General features: G+C 38.9%; 1 protein-coding gene across 1 annotated transcript in view; it reads left to right on the top strand.

Moving 5' to 3' along the window:
• Window positions 1–8,154, top strand: part of LOC136867482 (uncharacterized) — a 48,932-nt gene extending 40,778 nt beyond the window's left edge. The window contains exons 3-4 of the mRNA XM_067144691.2: window positions 1,080–1,205; window positions 7,820–8,154. Coding sequence (XP_067000792.2) covers window positions 1,080–1,205; window positions 7,820–7,963 — 270 coding nt within the window. The 3' untranslated portion in view covers window positions 7,964–8,154. The remainder of the gene's footprint in view (window positions 1–1,079; window positions 1,206–7,819) is intronic.
• Window positions 8,155–20,554: the final 12,400 nt, after the last annotated feature.

The raw sequence follows: 20,554 nt of genomic DNA, 5'->3' as shown, positions 1-20,554 counted from the left end.
AAAACGAACTGCCTGAGTCACCGACATCCACTACGGTTGAGTCAGAGGATCCTAAAGTAATAATTTCATAAACATCTGGTGGAAATATTGAGAAACAACAAGAAACGAGTATATTAGGGCTTTTAAATTAGGTACCGACCAATGAGTGACATTCCCGAGTATACTCGGGCTTTCATGTTAAGAGGTTATTTCTGTTCAAGCGTCCGAAAAACGGCAACCTTCTTTTACGCATGGTGTGTACTGTATTCTCCACGTGTGCGCAGATTTCTTTATTAGATCGTGGCCTGTTGTATTCACCTTCCGTTCTCTTTGGGCCATGAATGCTTCTAACGCGGCTTCTTCTGTTTAATTTTGTTGTCCCTTAATAACGCCTTTTAAAATACATTTTCAGTGATCTGGAATGCCACGTTCATCTTCTTTGCTCATTCCAAGCTGAGTTTTTTGTTTTTCATTCACCTAAATATTTAAAGGAGTTGACTTTTTTGATTTTGTTTTAATTTATGATATTTTATCAGGACAATCCTTAACGCTTGTTATAAATTCTGTCTTTGTGAAGGAGATTTGTAAACCCACATTTCTTGGCTGCTCTATCACGTTTTCGATTTGAAGTATTTATTTATTTATTTATTTATTTATGGATGGATGGAATATGAGGAAAGAGTGAGCTCAACTTACATATAAATATCCATATTCATGGATAAGGTAAGGGTTATTCTGCCCGAAGGCAGGTCCAAACCTCCGCAGAGATGTTCCTGAACCGGAGTTTACGTGCGGTAGGGTGGCCAGTTCCTTTCCGCACCTCCATTCCCTTAACCCCTACCAACAGCGCGTGGCAACCCATCCAACTCTTCATGGATAAAGGAGGTATTATATACTATATATTGTTTAAATCACGTCAACGTTTGGAGTATGTACACTAATTCATCTCATTCGCATATTCACTCTCTGTCCCACACACACACACACACACGCTCTATCGCTCATACGCACACATCCCTTTCATCCAACAAAAAGGTACTGTCTGAATATTTGCTTAGTGGGTGCTAGTGGTTCAGTTTGGTTGTTTGTTATGTTCACAGGTAACGCTGCAAGTGTCGAGGGGTGGAGTACCCGTGATAAACGCTGTCCACGACATGTGTAACAGGGATCGTGATATTATGGCCCAACATTTGGCAGCGCTGGGTTACACCTGTCCAATGAGTAAGGTAAGGTTCATCCCCATCATTACTGTACTGTAGGCCCTACTCTCACTCATAAACACGTGAGGAGTCATTTCAACATTTTACAAACAAAGAAACAAGTAAACCTCGAACTGCCATTTTTTTTAATCCCTTGAGAAGAGCATTCAGTGTCCGGTAAGTAGAAGAGCAAATTCTGTGCAAAGGAAACGTGACACACATTAATTCAAAATACTATGAAATACAGTTTCGTAAAAATATTGGGGAAGCGAACGACGGCGACTGTAAGCAGATCTGCAATTTAAACCAAACTTGGTTAATATACTGTATGTATGCTGAGTGCTCAGCCCGAAGGCTGGTTTGGACCACAACAGCTCCGTCATGGGCCGTCATAAGTGGCCGAGGCGTCGGCGAAGAGGCGCACAAGAGATGTGGTGAGTGAGGTAGTTTGCCATTGCTTTCCGCACTGACCCAGCAATACATATCAGTCCTACAAGCCTACTGAAATGCCCATACAAACCGACCTTATGAGCATAATTTTCACAGCATTCATAGCTGGGACTGGCTGTATAAGGATTGGCATTATTGGCATCGCTCATACCTCAGTCACTTTTTTCTTGTCAAAGCTAAAGTACCAGAATACATAGTGCAGTGTAAGCACTAGGTCTTGCCAGAGAAGGCAGGCGACCTACAGAAAAGTACCGAGGAACCCCTAGGAGCGGAGTGGACAGGGAGTGAGTGACATGTAAGAATAACTGAAAACGACCTATATTAGCATTGAATTTATAGTTTCCTGGGTCGCCGAGATGAATAGTGGCACTTCGGATGTAATTTAAGTCCAAGGTCAGCCATCATCGGAATAGGGAGTGAGAAAAGTTGAAAATGTCTAAAATGACCGAGTTCGTGTAAGTTCACCGGACAAAATATTAGTCACGCCTGGAGAAATCATTACAGTTATCATTTAATCCCTGATATTCCGCCTCTGGACTTGATAACGGCCTGGATTCGGTTAGGAAGTGAGTCTACAAGGTTGTGCAGGTACGTCACTCTCTGAGGACTTGATCGCGCAATTGCGGGGGTGCTAATAAAACCAGTCACATATGCGATGAACTTTGCTGTTGCCATGTTAGTGGTCACCTCAGTGAGCGAACCCAATCCATGATGGGAGAAACACACCCAAAATATGACAGACCCAGCTTGCGCACATCCAGGATGAATTGCTTCATTTGGCTTTGGGTGTACTCGACAATGCGTTCATCAGACCACAGTACCTTCTAGCAGTCATCTACTGCCCACGTTCGATGATTTCTAGCCCATTGAAGATGCGCAGCTTTATGTCACTCTTGCGAGGTGACCGATTCCAAAAGTTCATTGCATGCAGTGCTCTCGCTAACAGGTTGGGATGGACCTTCATTCACTGACTGCAGCAATTCCTCTCGGGTTTTGGGAGCGATTTTCATTCGCAAGCAGTGAAACGCGTCTCCGGTCCCTCTTAATCAGGATCTTTTCCCGACCACAATTCTGACGTCCTGTTTCGAGGCCACGTGTAGTTCACCACTGCTTGTAGACACGTCGAACAGTCCACTGTGGAACTCCAATAAATCAAGCAACTTCAAGTACTGTGCGGCCATGGGCACGGCCGATCACGATTGCCCCATTTTGCCACTCTGTCACACCCTTACCCATGTTGAAACATCAATGTCTCAATGATCGCTACTGTAGAGGCAGTGCGCGTGCGGTTGAGCACGAGACTTGTTGGATGCACCATTTATACAGGCTTAACGATCCATCTGTGCATGAGCACTATCGCGGTGAGCTTCTGTTAAATTCTACAACATACCAAAATGTGTAACTTATAGACTAACTGCGAAAGCTTATCATCTAGTGCCTATGGTTAATATTTACATAAAGAAAGTAAATTATCTTAGGATATGTGCTGGAGATTATGTTCTGTAAGTAATGTTTGCAACACCTCTTTTTGAACAGCTGAGTATTAGGAATATCTCTAATTTCAGCTGGAAGGGAATTCCACAGGCGGATAGTAGCGGGGATGAATGAATCACTGTAACTGGTAGTGTGATGGGCAGGAAAACTTAGCAGGGAGGTAGTTGATGACCTTGTTTGGTGATTATTTCTGGCGAACAGGTACTGGAGGTCAGCTCTCAACTACCCCGGGGTTTCGCTCCGTAAAATGTTATGAATAACTGACACAGAGTGTAGATTTCATCTCTCCTCTAAAGACAATCATGATACCTGATTGAGGTAGGGTGAGATATGGCAATGTCATGGTTTATTGAAGATAAAGTGTATACCTGTATGCGCGCTCTAATTTGGTAGTGTGCGGTTAGAGGCGCGCAACTGTGAGTATCTAGGAAATAGCGGGTTCGAATCTCACTATCGGCAGCCCTGAAGATGGTTTTCCGTGGTTTCCCATTTTCACACCAGGAAAATTCTGGGGCTGTACCTTAATTAAGACCACGGCCGCTTCCTTCAAACTCCTAGGCATTTCCTATCCCATCGTCGCCATGAGACCTATCTGTGTCGGTACGACGTAAAGCAAATAGAAAAAATGTGGTGGTGAGTGTGATGTTTAAACTGTTGTATATCACGTCTCCGTAGTCGAAAATAGGTAGAGTTAGACTTTGTATGAGTAATTTCTTTTCTTTTAAGCGGGAGAAAATCTCTTAGCATTTTAAGTGAGTGTAGTGTGTGGGAAGTTGGCTGGCAGATTTTGTTGCATGTTTAGATCCAGTTGGACTTTTATCAATGATTACGCCAAGATTCTTCACAGAGTCTTTCAGAGTGATTTCTGTTCCCTGGAACATAATCGGAGGATTTTTTCTCTCCAATGTATTGTGGTTATTTTTGGATTCTACTATGATGGCTTGTGATTTTTAGGTTAACTTTAAAGGAATTGCCATTGATGCTTTCATGGCCCGTACTTATAGACATGATATGGGCGTTTGAGCTTATGCCGTGTCAATAAAATGAGGCAAAATTCTTTATGTTTCGCAGAGAACTGTGCCCTCCGTCATTAGAAGGAAATCTAGACTGAGATTTTCGAGATTTTCTGTGTCTAAAGATGTCTCTTTCTAAGATGTCTGTTGAAGTTATGTTTGAGTTTTTGAGGTCCTTTCGAAGTTCGTTAAGCCAGGGTGTTGGGTTCTTAAGCAAGGTTACATAATCTATTATCCTTTCTGTCAATCAACTGAGATTTTCGATATTTTCTTTTGATGACGCAGAGCACAGTTCGCTATGAAACATAAAGAATTTCACCTAATTTTATTGACGTGGCATAAGCCCAGAAGCCTATAATATGTCTTTAAAGGAATTGTTAACAGTCCAGTCTTGAATTCTGTTTTATGTCTTCGTTCACGTTATTTATGTCTAGGTGAATGACCTTTGGGTCTGTGGTGTATATAACTGTATGCATTCTTAATATAAGTGGTATTTACAGTCTTTTAGATTTTCTAGGAGTCGTTTTGGTACATGGAGAAAAGGAGTGGTCCCAAGACACTGCCTCGAGTTACGCCTGCTTTGGTTTGTTCTCAATTTTCGATTTTAGTGCCTGCTGACATATATTGTTTGCGTATTGGGAGATATGAGTGCAATCAAGATAAATGTGTAGAGAAAAAATGGATAGCTTTAAATTTTCCCAGTAATATGTCTGTGTTTTAGCAGCCAAATGCTAATAGTATGAGAATTGCCATTCTAATTGAATGGCATTGGTAACTTTCAGTAATGCTGCGGTGGTGCTGTTGTTAGGTCGGAATCCTGATTGATAACTGACCAGTACGTTATTTGAAGATAGGCCTAAATAGAAAATTGTTTGTGTAGAACAGTGCACTATTTATTTATTTATTTATTTATTTATTTATTTATTTATTTATTTATTTATTTATTTATTGGCATATGTAGTAAGTCGTCGTAGGTCTGTATTCATATATTCATATGTTGGATTACTTCGCACATACCATCTGTGCTAGTATTGTAATATACCTTGTAACCAATTTGATGATAATAATAAATAAAATCATGAATAAAGTATGTAAATAAAATATTGCTCAAAACTTCATAAAATACTTGAAATAAATTAATATTACTCAAACTAATGTATCGAAATGTCCGTAGTATGGGCGCCAGAGTTCACCAAAATGGATCCCTCGAATTTTGATAGAGCATGATAAACTTTATATCCCAGGGCGTGTACATAATGCTGCGTACTGGTACATCTGCTGCAGGCCTTACCTAACCTCCTGAAAACGACTAAATAGGTAGGAACTGCACCTAGGTTCATCAATAACTCCACTGATTCTAAAATAGCCAACTATATTCTTAACAAAATCCGTGCATGAGCACCTCATCAACATACAACATTATACATATAATACACACATAAAATATTGCTGGAAGACTCCATATTTACAACAACAACAATAATGAAAACCGTGGGAAAACGAAAGCGAGAACTAAGCTGCCATATGTAGATAGTCCGATGAGCAATGTACATACATGTAGATAAATACCCTTCACTGTCTCTATATCAATTCGACTTACCGATTCTCATAATCGGCAGTTATCACATCACACAGATACTGTACCTCGTAATACTGTGTTCACAGACTTTAACACTTGTTGTAAAGATATATACACACACGTCTGTCGATCCTCAACATAAATTATGGAAAGTCTGACATAGCTTTCACCAACATATAATGCCAGACCTCCACAAGTACTACGACACTTAATGCATACGCCCTCCACAATTTGTTGATCAGCCATTTCCACGAACATAACAAGACTACGTTCCATGAACGTTTGAAATCCAGTCCATTGCAGCCGTGTCACTCGAATACCGTATATCAGCACCACTTCCTTCCCGTACAGTGTGTCAGTTGTCGTTCCTTCATACAGTGTTGCTGCTTGTAGTTGTAGTAGTTCTCTTCCGCTGTGATGTCGGAGTATATAAAGACTTCGGCATTCCCCTTCGCCTCAGATGATACGTCTGGATTGGTCCTTGCCCGCCAATCATGAGTGATCTCTAGTCAAGACCAAGCCCTGAACTCATACTTGGTCTTAAGACAATAACAAACGCTCGGGTATATCACATGAGTCATACAAATTTCCCTAATACAACAACAAGCTCATATCATCAGGCTGAGATATATACATGACTAATAGAACTTCCCGACGACAACAACAAATACATCTCATAAGACACTGGGGTAGCCACATGACTCATCCAAATTACCAGAGTTATTAAAGCAATGTTTTCCCACTCGTGCAAAACAAATTACTCATACCTACATATGTGGATATCTTCCAGCTTACAAATATAAATGGCAAAATATACAAATGAAATAATAATAATAATAATAATAATAATAATAATAATAATAATAATAATAATAATAATAATAATAATAATGACTTTGCAATACTTTCTGAAAATGTGACATCTGCTATAACCCAAGTAAATGTCTTGGAAAGAATTGCCAGCAGAACTGGCTTAAGAATTTCTGCAGAAAAAACAAAATTTTTAACAAATATTTGGGATGCACCAAAATTTCTGAAAACAGATATTGGCCAAATAGAGAGGGTAAAAAAATTCAAATATCTGGGGGAAATAATCCAAGAAAATGGTTTAGAAAAATCTGTAGTAGAGGAGAGGGTACATAAAATGGAGAGAGCTTATGGTGTCACCAAAGATATCTACAATAAAAGATGCCTATCCAAAAATGCAAAAATAAGACATTACAACACAGTAGTGAAGCCAGAATGCCTATATGCAAGCGAATGTCTGGTATCGAATGCAAGATAGTAGATTAACCAGTAAGATTTTCAGATATTTGTGTGGTAAGAAATCAACGACAAGCTGGGTCAGTGAAGTAAGAAAGGATTTAGAAAAAAGCAATATAACAACAGAAATAAATAATAGAGAAGGCTTTCGGGGAAAAGTATTGAAAATAGAAGGATTCCAAGGAAGGAAAGTAAAAAAGACTTGTTCAAACTGGTCTGAAGACAGAAAGAAGAAACATAGTGAACAGATGAAAGCGTACTGGAAGAAAAGGAAAGAACAAAGAAGAAGGAATTGAAATTGGCCGTGGTCCTCTGGTGGCCCATTCGAAAGAATAATAATAATAATAAATCGAATACTGACAATAATATCTCTAACTTCTACATATAATTCGGGGGTGTGATATATGTACTATCACAACCTGTATGTCATCAGCATATATTTGGCATTTATAGCGGGGAAGTGGGGATGAAATATCATTGATATGCAGGTTAAATAGTGAAGGTCCCAGCACAGACCCTAGAGGGATGCCAGATAATCTAATAGTTCGTTTGGACGTAATTTTCATGACATAATGACTGCCTGGTGGGGACAGAAGTTCGTTCGTATCGCCATTTAGAACGCTTGGAAGGTATGCACAGCCACTTAACGGCGTGGACGGACAAGTTGCCGGCATAACTACTGGCAATTCCAGTGCAAGGACACCTGTGTTACGCTGCTGTAGAGCGGGCTGCGGTATCCCTAGGCTCAATATTCCTGCTGTATGAATTACACTGCGAACGGACTTATTCCCCCACCAAAGAGGCATGGTTCCTATTATAACTGAATATCCTGTGTGTTCCAGGGCGTGATCACGCCAGACCCAGTTGACATAACGAGCCACGTGAACATGCTCCAGATGATGAGAGGTGTGTGGATCATCAACGCTGATGCACGGCACGACGTGGGGAAGAGCTGCGTGAAAGCTCAAATTAAAATCACAAAATAGAATCCTCTGTCTCTCAGCCAAGTGACGTCCTCAGCTCGCGGTCAGCCTGCTAGAAAAACATTTCTCCATAGGTCTGATTAGATGTATGGCATCCCAGAACTTAAAATCATTCGTATATGAATACAACGAACAATGTAAATACTGTAGAACCAATATATTGTAATAATTGAATAAAAATATCAATTTTTGACCAGTAAGATGTTCCTTGTGTCACTTATTATTAAATCACCATTAAACATAAAATTAAACGTTACACCTGATTAGTGTAATATTCCGCCAAATTACTCTCAAGATTTTACAGTTTACCTTTACTTCGCCGCCTGCATTGCTGCCAACCCCACTTGGCTAGCTACTACGCAGCTAACTTAACGCTGCCTCGCCGTACCCTCCACACTTCTCGAAACTGGGGCTCTCTACGTCATTATGATGTCAGCTGTCTGGAATCATCTTACGATAGCTATGTTCGTGAACTTTCTATACTCACGTTATAAATGATCAGCCATCCGTTTCCAAAAATCAGTTCAGTTCTGACACCATTGCGGTTCTGGAGGACTCGTTCCTCCTTTCGGTGTATTTATGCACCGACATAACATCTTCGCTACCTGGACTCCTGTTCAACACAGCATGGGTGAGCCTCTTGACGGTGACGCCGTCTCTCCGGCCGGGAGATTTGTTACGCTGAAGGAGATGTTCGGAGAAGGTGAGGGGGTTGGCGGCCGTGGCCTATACTAGTAACTGCCCTGGCATTTGTCTTAGTGCAGGAGAATGGAAAACCACGGAAAACTATTCTCAGGACAGCCGACGGTTGGGGCCAGCCGTGATGTTCAGCCCTGTCCCGTCCCTCGAATATAGAGGTGTAGAGCCACGGTATAGCCGTGACCACCCCTCCTCTGCTCGGTTGACCGGTCAGAGTGCAGAGCTGTTGGATCACGGACCAGCCACGGCCAAGTACGTCTTGTTATTTACATTCATTTTAGCAGCGGTATTAGACAATCATCTACGAGTTTTTATTATGCTATCCCCAAACTTATGAACTTTCCCGAGAAGCATAGTGATGACGATGGTTTACGAGGTTTTGTATTATTTTGATTACTTAACTGTGTGTGTACATGTGGAAATTTTCCTTTACTTTATGCTATTTTCAACAACGTGGGACGGTTGCTTCGATTCATGTACCTGTCCTGAGTTCCCCTTTTCCTTTTGCCATTATCGGTTCTTTCCTTTTTAATGTGGTTCGCTACTTCTTGTTATTGTTATTCAAACTAGTGTTGGCTACTGAATGAATGATTCGAAGCAGTGTATCGGTTCATTCAAGTGTCCGAGTGAATCGATTCACAGGAACGGCGAGCTCACGGCACACGATTCAGCTTACTCCCAGCGGAGAGTGCTGGCGGGGAGCCGAGCTTCCGCTGCATCGAGACAGTGAATCATGGCACACCGAAAGAATCGTGCGCTTAATAATAAAATTAATGATCCTACACCGCATACAGCGGCATTAATTATGAATATGAACTTTACATTCGCCGTAACACGCATCCTCGTAAATAGTATTAGACAAAAAACAAAATTGGTTTGGTAGGAATTATTTGATAAGATTCATAACCTGAATCTTAACTTTGACGTCCAGGTTATATTTTAGTTTTTTTTATTTTCTACAGTAATTTATGAGTTTCGTTGCATAGTAAATTAATTTTAACAATTCTTCGTATGTGTATATTTCAGTCCTAATTCTGTTTGTGACCTGAACCTCCACGTTATAACTTAATAAGAGTGTGATATTGGACTTTAATTGTACAGGAGGTCTTTTCATCGCTCCGGTCTTGAGGTCTAGAGTGCATACGTAGTGGAGGCAGGAGGCAAGCCTCTTCACCCCCCTCCCCCCCACTGTCGAAAAACTCAACAGGTCGACGTAATGAATGGCAGACATCTTTTAATTATGTGATAGTTTCAGAAAGCTGACTTGAGGGGGAGGTTATAAAATTCATTCTTAATATAAATTTTCTAAAATTCAATATAATCTTTTAAATATAAATCCTCTAACAAGTCTAAGGACTTCATTCTAACTTAGGGAATAAATAGTGTTCACCCTCTTTTAATTCCCATTCAAGTTGGTATTGGAGTGACTGTGATTTTGTAAAACTTGAAATTTATATGTTCTTTAGAACCTGATATTGTTCTCCATCTAGTCACCCTCTGTAACTCAGGGCCATAAGACGAGATAGGGTTTTAAAGTGTTTCAAAATGTATTTCCAAAGGAGTGCAAGCGTTTGCCTCCTAGCATTTTGTTTTCGCCGATATCTTAAACCTTTTCTTTTGACCACTAAGGCCATTTAGTATGGGCACTTATTGTCCCTGTTTAATTTCTAAAGATTCATAATCAAGTGTAAGACAGTAAAGACTGTTTTCGTAATGATCTAATGTAAAATTTGGATTGGAAACTTGTGTTTTTGAAAGGTTGGAATATTGTAAATTTCGGAGCTCGGTCTCCTAGAGTATGTCAGTGGAGCAAAATTGCTCTTTGTAACAGTGTACCTTTCGAGCGACAAACTCAGCTATTGTTTCAGATTTTCAAAGCACTATTGTAACAAGAGCGTACGAGCTCACCATTGTTCTATTCAACTTTTATTTGTTTATCAAGTTCAAAGTCAGAAATAAAGAAAAGGAAAGAAATAAAGTTTCAAATTTAAGTTTTTAAATTATAATTCGATCTTTTCTCTGTCCACCCTTTCACCCCAGCAGCTTCTTACACCTCTGCGTTCCACGGTATCCCCGTAACACTAATAATACAATTTCAAAAGGAATAGCGCTAACAAACGAAAGCACCAGGGCACACGTATACCACTATACCACCGCGCTAAATTTCACTATATTTTTAGTAACGTCATTACCAACGCAATAAACATGTTACTACATCTTCCGCATAACAATACAGTCGTTAAAATCCGTTGGTAGTGTGTAAGAAAATGTTTAGCCTACATATCTGGCTGTTTATCTGACAGTCGTAGTAGACGCACTAAGAAAAGGATTTTGACTGGACGTTTTTTTTATATGCCGGCAGTTCAAACACTGTATTTTAAGTTGTATTCGCAACTGGTCAATACTGCAAGACGTCGCGTAGCTACAAATTAATATGTGAACAGGTGTACAAGAAGCAGCAGCTATTCTGTGACTGTTCTGAACGTCAGTGTCGCCTGCTCTAGTTTGTTACAAGTGCCATAGATCGAACAACGTCTTATTACTCAGCTATTATGTTCTGTCTGCGGTAGTGTTTGCCAGTAATTGGAGCACAAGTTCATTTTGTTCTGATGTAATTGTTCCGGGGTTACCCGTGGAGCAGGAAGAGGTTAAAGAAGGTGCCGGGGTGAATCGGTCTATCTACAATATCAAAGTTGAGTTAAAACTTTAAAAGGTTTCTTTTCCGAAAACAAACTTAACAATATTTCACAGAATGAACAATGAAGCATCAGGTACAAAATCAATCTTGAAACAAGATTAAGAAGGTCCAAGATTAGTGATTTTTACAATTCTGGGCTTCACGCCCGTAGTTTTACAATTTTACAAATGGAAGTGGTATTATTTAGTTAAGGGCAGAAATCCCTTACTTCAAGAGCACTTGCTCCCTAAATCAAAATATCCAGCTTCCCAGAGGTACACTTTACAATTACAAAACTTTGAAAAGAGCTAACAGGCTCTCCAACATTCATCCATTTTTAACCGCCCGCTTAAGGCACCAATACACACAACTCTTACACTATCTGGCCTTTCTAGGCACAATTTGCAATTGACATTACGTTTACAGGGGTATTCATAACCCAACCTTCATGGAAAAAGAACAGGTTAGATAATTGGTCCAAACACAAAATGAATGGAGGGGTACACTTGCACTCCTAGATAATGAAGGTTAAAATCCTAACGGGGCTCTTGGCTCAGAGATACAGGGGCTAATCCCAAACTACTGAGGTGACACGAATAAAGGTTAAATTAATGCATTACGGAAAGGAAGAAAAACAGTTACAAAACGTAGTCACCTCAAACCAAGATGAAGGGGAGTTCGAGAGGGTAGCTCGAAAGTTTTACATTAGCCAGAAGAAAATTTACGTTTTAGAAAAGTCGATTACATCGTTAAAGATTCGGACCTTTCCCCTCGGGTTAAGCTGCGGAGATAGCTACGCCAAAAAAGATATAATTTATGTGGCCATTACCGTATAGATGTTCTAGCTGCCGACGAAATAGGCCTCCCGCCTCCTGCTTTACCACACACACACACACACACACACACACACACACACACACACACACACACACACACACACACACACACACTTTTCAAGACGGTGATCAATTGGCCAAGAAACGTGAAAATCCGCAGTTTATAAACCGTCAGCGAAAGTTCGATAGCATTCAAGATTAAACAGGACACACCCACTTAAATTTTATTGGTTGAGTTCAAAAGTAACACTCAAAATCGAACAAGAAGCCTGTGATAGGTCGAAAATTAATTACAGAAATTTTTCATTGGCCAGATTAAAAACTGGCGGAAAGAAAAAGGAAGTATTGCTAACCCAAAAATAATTGAACATAGATCAGTTATGGAAAACCTAGGAATATGAAACTTCTTTAAATTATAAGTTATTTCACCTTGCACCAGGGTGCATGATCATAGTTTTTAGTAGTGTCATCTGTAGAAGAATATCCAAACTTCTTGATGTATATCAAAACAAAACAAGGAGAAATTCAGTCAGTTTAGGAAACTGCACAATAACAAAATTACTTAATATTTCAGTGGAGACATCTTCTGATTAAAGTTCCAACTTGTTGTGTTATTAGTTTCACTTTTGATTGATGGAGGAGTTCATTTAGGCGCTAATTTTGAATGCGCGGCGTTGAGGTGTACCTCCCAGTACAGTAATATAAAACGCGGCTCATTCAAATTACTCTTTTAGTAATCTTGAGTGTCTTGAGTTCGATCACAGCTCTCAGTATACCATATTAATTAGTGCTAACTGAGCCCTGATATTATTATCCTCCGAGATCTCGCTTCAGCTATGGACTCCTCCGCAGTACTAGATCAAGAGCAAACGGATATCGCTTATAAAATATGAACATGTTATCGCTACAAGGAAGTCGAATATCCAATCCAGAAGCTGGACGAGGAAATACTACTGGCAGTGTTGCCAGGTCTACAAATAAAGTATCCGTAGAACTTACGTTAAAATTTCGGGAGTTTTAATGAAAATTTCTGGAGTTTCTCGAGCATCTACATGTTACAATTAAACTAAGTTATAGAATGAAATAGTCATGTGAAGTTATTATCAGAAAAATATACAGTTTCACTTAACCATACTCTATGGCAACTCTATGCTTCTTATTATCCCTGTAGATGCAGTTATTCATCAGGCGTACAAACTGTGTACTAATTTTAAAGTCGTAGCAGGATGCAGATTTTGTATTCTACTAGCTGATGTGCCCGTGCTTCGCTACGGAATTCTACATTGTATACAGAACTGTAGGTTAGGTTGTGTACACGTTGCGAACAAGACTGCATTAAATTGCATAGCTCTTAACGTTACCCTAGAAACGCGACGGAGAAATCACTAAATCTCTTTTCTCATATGAAGACTGCGTTAGGGAATTTCAATTGTAATGGTAGGCCCGCTTGCCTACCATCAGTCACAGTCAGGTTGGGGAACTGCATTATAATGGCAGACACTCACTCTCCACCTGCCTGTTTATATCCTCAGAATGACTGCCTTAGTGGTTTTTCCAACTGAAATGAACATAGGTCATTACAATGACGTCAGTAGGATTGGCGCGCGTAAAAGCAATGATTTCACATGAAATACTCGATAAAATGAAAAAGCACACATTTCTCACTCTTAACGAACATTACTACGCTGCCGATCTAATAGTCCAAAGTTCCAGAGCTGGAATGACCAGGCCGCAGACAGCAGTGATCCGTGAACACTCTTAGTCTATTTTGTGCGGGGGGGGGATCGAATATTGGTGAGTCCCAGGGAAAAACTATGCCCTTTCACTAATCTGTTTCCTAGGAGTGTCCGTTGAGTCGGAAAATCTCAATTCACTATACTGGTGGCGGAAAAATTTATCTGACTTGGAGGCAATTTTTTCATCCAAGCCAGAGAAGAAACCCCCTCTTCAGTGCTAATGTTGAAAAAAATGAATGTAGAATAGAGTAAAAGTGAAGATGAAGAAGTTCTTTTTAAAATAGTGCTCTTTTCAGGGTTGAGTTTTGAGTTATTTAGTGAATTGTGGTGCTATAATTTGGAATATGCCTAACTTGTAATTCTAGACCTGGTCATCATACTACTACTACTACTACTACTACTACTACTACTACTACTACTACTACTGCTACTACTACTACTACGTGAACCTCTGCCTTAAGTTTGCACACTGCTCATACAAAACAGCGCGTCAGAGTAGGGATCGAATAGCTGTAATACTATGACGATCCAGTGAGTTACGTACCAACAGTACGCTATCAGGAAATGTATGAAACAGAAGAACGACATGCTAAAGAAGAAAGTTTTCTAACTCCCCAGCTATTTTCTGCTAATATTCAGTCCAGCTGTTAAACTCGGTACGCAGCAGTAATCCCATCTATCGGAGTTGAGCGGCAGCATAAGAGACTATCGGAGTTGAGCGGCAGCATAAGAGACAAAGAACATCACCACAAACAATGCTCAATGTAATGTTATTGATGATCAACGTTATGCGCTTTCAATATTGTAGGCCTTCATATTTAGTTTTCTTCCGACTCTGAAATACCACTCTTATCATAGTCGGTACGGTAAAATTGAATAGAACATAATTAGTCGGAAATTGTATTCTCTATAACTTTGGTTATGTAGTACTTTTTGATAGGATCAATAACATAGGCATTTAAAAATTAAATTTTAGGCGCCTTCCCCTAAACTACAATTTCATAAGGGCAAATAAAACTGTTTATAACTTGGATTCTGGAGGTCAAATGGACTGTATCGCGATTGACATGTCTAAGGCATTTAATAGGGTGGATCATGCGAGACTGCTGGCAAAAATGAGTGCAATTAGACTAGACAAAAGAGTGACTGAATGGGTTGCTATATTTCTAGAAAATAGATCTCAGAGAGTTAGAGTAGGTGAAGCTTTTTCTGACCCTGTAATAGTTGAGAGGGGAGTTCCTCAGGGCAGTGTTATCGGACCTTTATGTTTTCTTATATATATAAATGATATGAGTAAAGGAGTGGAATCGGAGGTAAGGCTTTTTGCGGATGATGTTATTCTCTATAGAGTGATAAATAAGTTACAAGATTGTGAGCAACTGCAACGTGACCTCGAAAATATTGTGAGATGGACAGCAGGCAATGGTATGTTGATAAACGGGGCTAAAAGTCAGGTTGTGAGTTTCACAAATAGGAACAGTCCTCTCAGTTTTAATTACTGCGTTGGTGGGGTGAAAGTTCCTTTTGGGGATCATTGTAAGTATCTAGGTGTTAATATAAGGAAAGATCTTCACTGGGGTATTCACATAAATGGGATTGTAAATAAAGGGTACCGATCTCTGCACATGGTTATGAGGGTGTTTAGGGGTTGTAGTAAGGATGTAAAGGAGAGTGTATATAAGTCTCTGGTAAGGCCCCAACTAGAGTATGGTTCCAGTGTATGGGACCCTCACCAGGATTACCTGATTCAAGAACTGGAAAAAATCCTAAGAAAAGCAGCTCGATTTGTTCTGGGTGATTTCCGACAAAAGAGTAGCGTTACAAAAATGTTGCAATGTTTGGGTTGGGAAGAATTGAGAGAAAGAAGAAGAGCTGCTCGACTAAGTGGTATGTTCCGAGCTGTCAGCGGAGAGATGGCGTGGAATGACATTAGTAGACGAATAGGTTTGAATGGCGTCTATAAAAGTAGGAAAGATCACAATATGAAGATAAAGTTGGAATTCAAGAGGACAAACTGGGGCAAATATTAATTTATAGGAAGGGGAGTTAGGGATTGGAATAACTTACCAAGTGAGATGTTCAATAAATTTCCAATTTCTTTGAAATCATTTCGGAAAAGGCTAGGAAAGCAACAGATAGGGAATCTGCCACCTGGGCGACTGCCCTAAATGCAGATCAGTATTGATTGATTGATATTGATTGATTGACTATAGTTTCTTATTCCCCGACTCTATATACCGACTTTCATTAAATTCTGTTAACCCATTTTCTCGTGGCTCGGCGTTGATATGGACTCGGCAAAAAAATACAAATTCATTAATATCTGTGTTATCAAAGCCGGTACGGTAACAATGTATGACATAAATGATCGGAAATTTAATTCTATATAACTATAGTTATGTAGTATTTATCAATAGTGTTACGGTGTTTTGTGGATTTGCAGAGGTGAAAGAAGGTGCGGGCTGGAATAGGTCTCAATTACAGAAGCACGAAAGATGAATAAAAATTTTAACAAGGTTATATTTTCAAAACTTAACAATGGTAGCATAGAATTTTGAGTATACAACAAATAACAACAAGTTAAATCAGGTACACAATTTAGAGAATATTTAACCGGTTCCCACTAGGGGAAATGACAAAGACAATCAGGTATTAGCCGCTGTAAAAAACCAGTTAAGTGATTTTTACATATACTGGGCTACGGCCCGAATTCATTAACTCTTGAGCTCTCAGCTCACAAACAGGGCAGAAAACCCCTAAGTACAAGGAGCACTTGTCCTAATTACAATGTTAAAGAAAAGAGCAGAACCGGTCTCAATATTACAAGCCTATCAAAGGCTACAACCTTCACTTCAGACTGCCCTCAAGGCACGCCAAGAAACAGGGGTATTTGATACCCAACCTACAGGGCCTTTACATGAGGAAAACAAAACATCAGGTTAAGTTACTGGCCCATAATGCAAAATAGAATGGAGGCGATAACTTGCACTCCTACACCAAGTTTTTGTCAAAAATCCTATGTGGCGCTAGGCCGATGATACAGGGGCTAATCCCAATCTATGGAGGTGACTAGTCGGCAAATAAGTTTAAGACTTTAAGAAGGAAGAGAAAAACGGTTACGAAAACATAGTCACCTCAAATTCAAAATGAAAGGGGAGTTCTAGAGGGTGAAGCACTCTCTATCCCCGCTTTACAGATTTGTAATTTGTAGATATACAGAAAAGAATTTACATTTTAAAAGGGTAGGTTACATACTAAAGGTTTCGAACCCTCCCCGAGAGTTGAACTGCTGAGCTAGCAAGAAATGAAGATGTTAACAGGCCATTAGCTTGTAGATGAACTGCTGCTAGGAGAAAGAGGCGCTTCCCCCCCCCCCTGCTACATAACCATACACTAAGAAAGATGTTACAGAAGTGGCACCGAGACAAGAAAATCAGCAGTTTATATACCCTCGTGGAACATTCGAGACCTTTCCTGAATGATAACAACCCGCCCACAAACTTTTATTGGCTACCAGCAAAAACTAATACACAAGACGATGAAGAAACACCTTATTGGTGGAAAATTAATTACAGAAATTTATGATTGGCTAATTTCAAAACTGGTGGAAGGAAAGGATTATATTGCCAACCCACAAACCACAGAACAAAAATGAGTAAAAATAAAACTTAGGAATACAATATTTCTTCAAGAAAGTTCATTCCATTGCACCAGAGTGTGTTACCATAGTTTGGGTAGCGACATCTGTTAGAGAATGTTCAAACTTCTTGATACGGAGCAAACAAACACAAATCAAAATAGACACAGTTCAGAACACTTCAAGATTACCAAATTTACAGTAGTGACATCTTCCGAGAAACCGTTGAGTTAATACAGTTTGAATGTATAATATAACTATTTATAATAGTTTACTTAAATCTGCCTTGATCAATACACCCATTAAATGAAAGAAACATTATTAATTAAACCATACATGTTTCGTGAAATCTCAACCATTCCCTTCATCAGTGGTTGGATCAAAGAATAACACAATATGACACAATCTTTTGTTTTACAATTTGAAGGAGTATTGTGTCCCAATACATCATATCAAAGAGTAAAGAGAACTTATGAAATATTATAAAAATGATCAATACATACAATTTTGGTTGAACTGAATGAGAACACTATACAAATTTAGGATCTTCAAGTTTTTCTTCTTTTCTTCTTCTTTTTGTTCCTTAAATGATTATATGCTAGCCTAAACAATGGGTTATCTTCTGTACTTTTTTCATTTAAACTTGATTCAGAATTACATTTTTGTGTAAGGTAAATTTCTAAATTTTCCAAAACATTCATCAGTTTTCCCTTTTTGGTCGAATGTAATAATTTCATGTCATTGGAAATGTCTGTAAATTTATGATTCATTTCAACCATATGTTCTCCCATTGCCGAATATCTTTTATGTTTGACCGCATTAACGTGTTCTTTGTACCTTATAGCCAAACTTCTTCCGGACTGTCCTATGTATCGTTGTTTACATGTTTGGCATGTTAATTTGTAAATTCCTGATTTATTAAATATACATTTATTCTCTATTTTATCTGAATTGAAAATTATCTTATTAGTATTATTATCCGTTTTGTATGTGACATTGATGTTCTTTTTCCTGAAAATTTTAGCCAGTTGATAAGAGTGCTTATTTCGAAAAGTTAGAACTACGAATTTCTTTTTGTCTTTTCGCTCTTTAATTAAAGTTGTTTTAGGTTCATTTTTCACTTTATTTATCATTCTATTAATAAATCAGTTGGAATATCCGTTGTTACGAGCGATTTGATGGATTATATTTATCTCTCTATTATGATTCTTCGTAGACATAGGTATGTTCATAGCTCTATTAATTAAACTGTAAAATGTTGCCTTTTTATGTTGACCTGGATGATTGGAGCCATTTCTGATAATAGTATCTGTTTGAGTAGCTTTTCTGAAAATTTGAAAATCAAAATGACCAGAATTTCTAGTAACTGTCAAATCTAAATAATTTAAAGTCCTATCATTTTCAGATTCCATCGTAAAATGCACTTGTCTATCCAAAGTATTTAAATACTGTAATATACCATCAGGTTTAACATTTCGTTCATCTATAATAACAAATATATCATCGACGTATCTCAACCATGTAATCAATCCATCTATTTTATCCACTATTTTATTATATTCCATGTAATCCATGAATATGTTAGCTAAAATACCTGAAGCCGGCGAACCCATTGCTAGGCCTTTAGACTGTTTGTAAATTTTGTTGTCAAAAACAAAATAGTTATTTTCCAAAGTAAATTCTAGTAATGTTAAAAATTCTTCAATTTCCACCTTGCTTAATTTGCTGTGTTGCATTAAATTCTTCCTTACTATTTTTATAGTATCTACAATAGGAATATTGGAGTACATATCTTTGATATCCAAACTATGTATCGTGTAGTAGTCTGTTAGCTCAATGTTTTTAATTCTGTTACAAAAGTCAATAGTATTAATTAGGTGCGTCTGGCTATAAAACTTATAGTGTTCTTTTAAAAATATTTGTATGAATTTGGCCGTATCATGGTTAAGTTTATTAACAGTTAATACAGTTTGTTAAAGTTCAGGGTTTCTCCTGTAGAGAGGTTTCAACTGGCGCAATATTTGAATTCGCGGCGTGGAGGTGTACCGCCCGGTACAGATAGGACCACTAATAATATAAATATATGAGAATTAAATTTTAGACCTTCCTCTAAACTGCCATTTCACTCAGCGTGAGTGAAATGATTTATAGCCTAGATTGTAGTGGCTCATCCCCCGACTTCATATACCGATTTTCATTAAATTCTCTTCAGCCGTTTTCTCGTGATGCGTGTACAGACAGACAGACAGACAGACAGACAGACAGACAGACAGACAGACAGACAGACAGACAGACAGACAGACAGACAGACAGACAGACAGACAGACAGACAGACAGACAGACAGACAGACAGACAGACAGACAGACAGACAGACAGACAGACAGACAGACAGACAGACAGACAGACAGACAGACAGACATTACGGAAAAGTAAAACGTGTATTTCCTTGTTACTATGGACATGACCTATAGAGAAATACCACTCTTTTAAAATTCTGAGCAATGTACAGTCAAAACTCTTTATATATATAGATATGCGGGTCGGGAATTTCCGTTCGAATGATGCAGTCAAGCGTGAGTTTTGAGTTCAATAAGAGAGGAGAGATTACGAAATTCGAACCTAAAATGAATGCGGGAAAGTACCTAACGAGTGACGTTATCGATAAAACGTCACGCAGTGAGACGAGGAAAGAGTTTTTCGGCACAAATATATTATGTACCCATTACTCACTATTATTCATTTTCCTTACATTTGAAATACAATAAATTTTGGGAGAATATTTTGTTTCTTTGCCTGCTGCCATTTCTTGATGGATACAGTACTTTTGTATCCATCTCTTGGCACAGTCCAGTGTAAAGTGTAGCTTCCACCGAAGTCCCAGTCTCATCCTTGGCTGTGACAATATGGAAGCTGCTGGGGTATGGGTGGTGCTGAGTAATGACATTCAGAGCACGACTCATTTTGGTGCTGCCATTGGTTTTTGCGGTTTCCTTATAACGCACAACCTT

This window comes from Anabrus simplex, chromosome 3 (assembly GCF_040414725.1).
Source record: "Anabrus simplex isolate iqAnaSimp1 chromosome 3, ASM4041472v1, whole genome shotgun sequence".
NCBI lineage: Eukaryota > Metazoa > Arthropoda > Insecta > Orthoptera > Tettigoniidae > Anabrus > Anabrus simplex.
The sequence above is the reverse complement of the archived record's forward strand: the minus strand, read 5'-3'. Positions and strand labels throughout refer to the sequence as shown.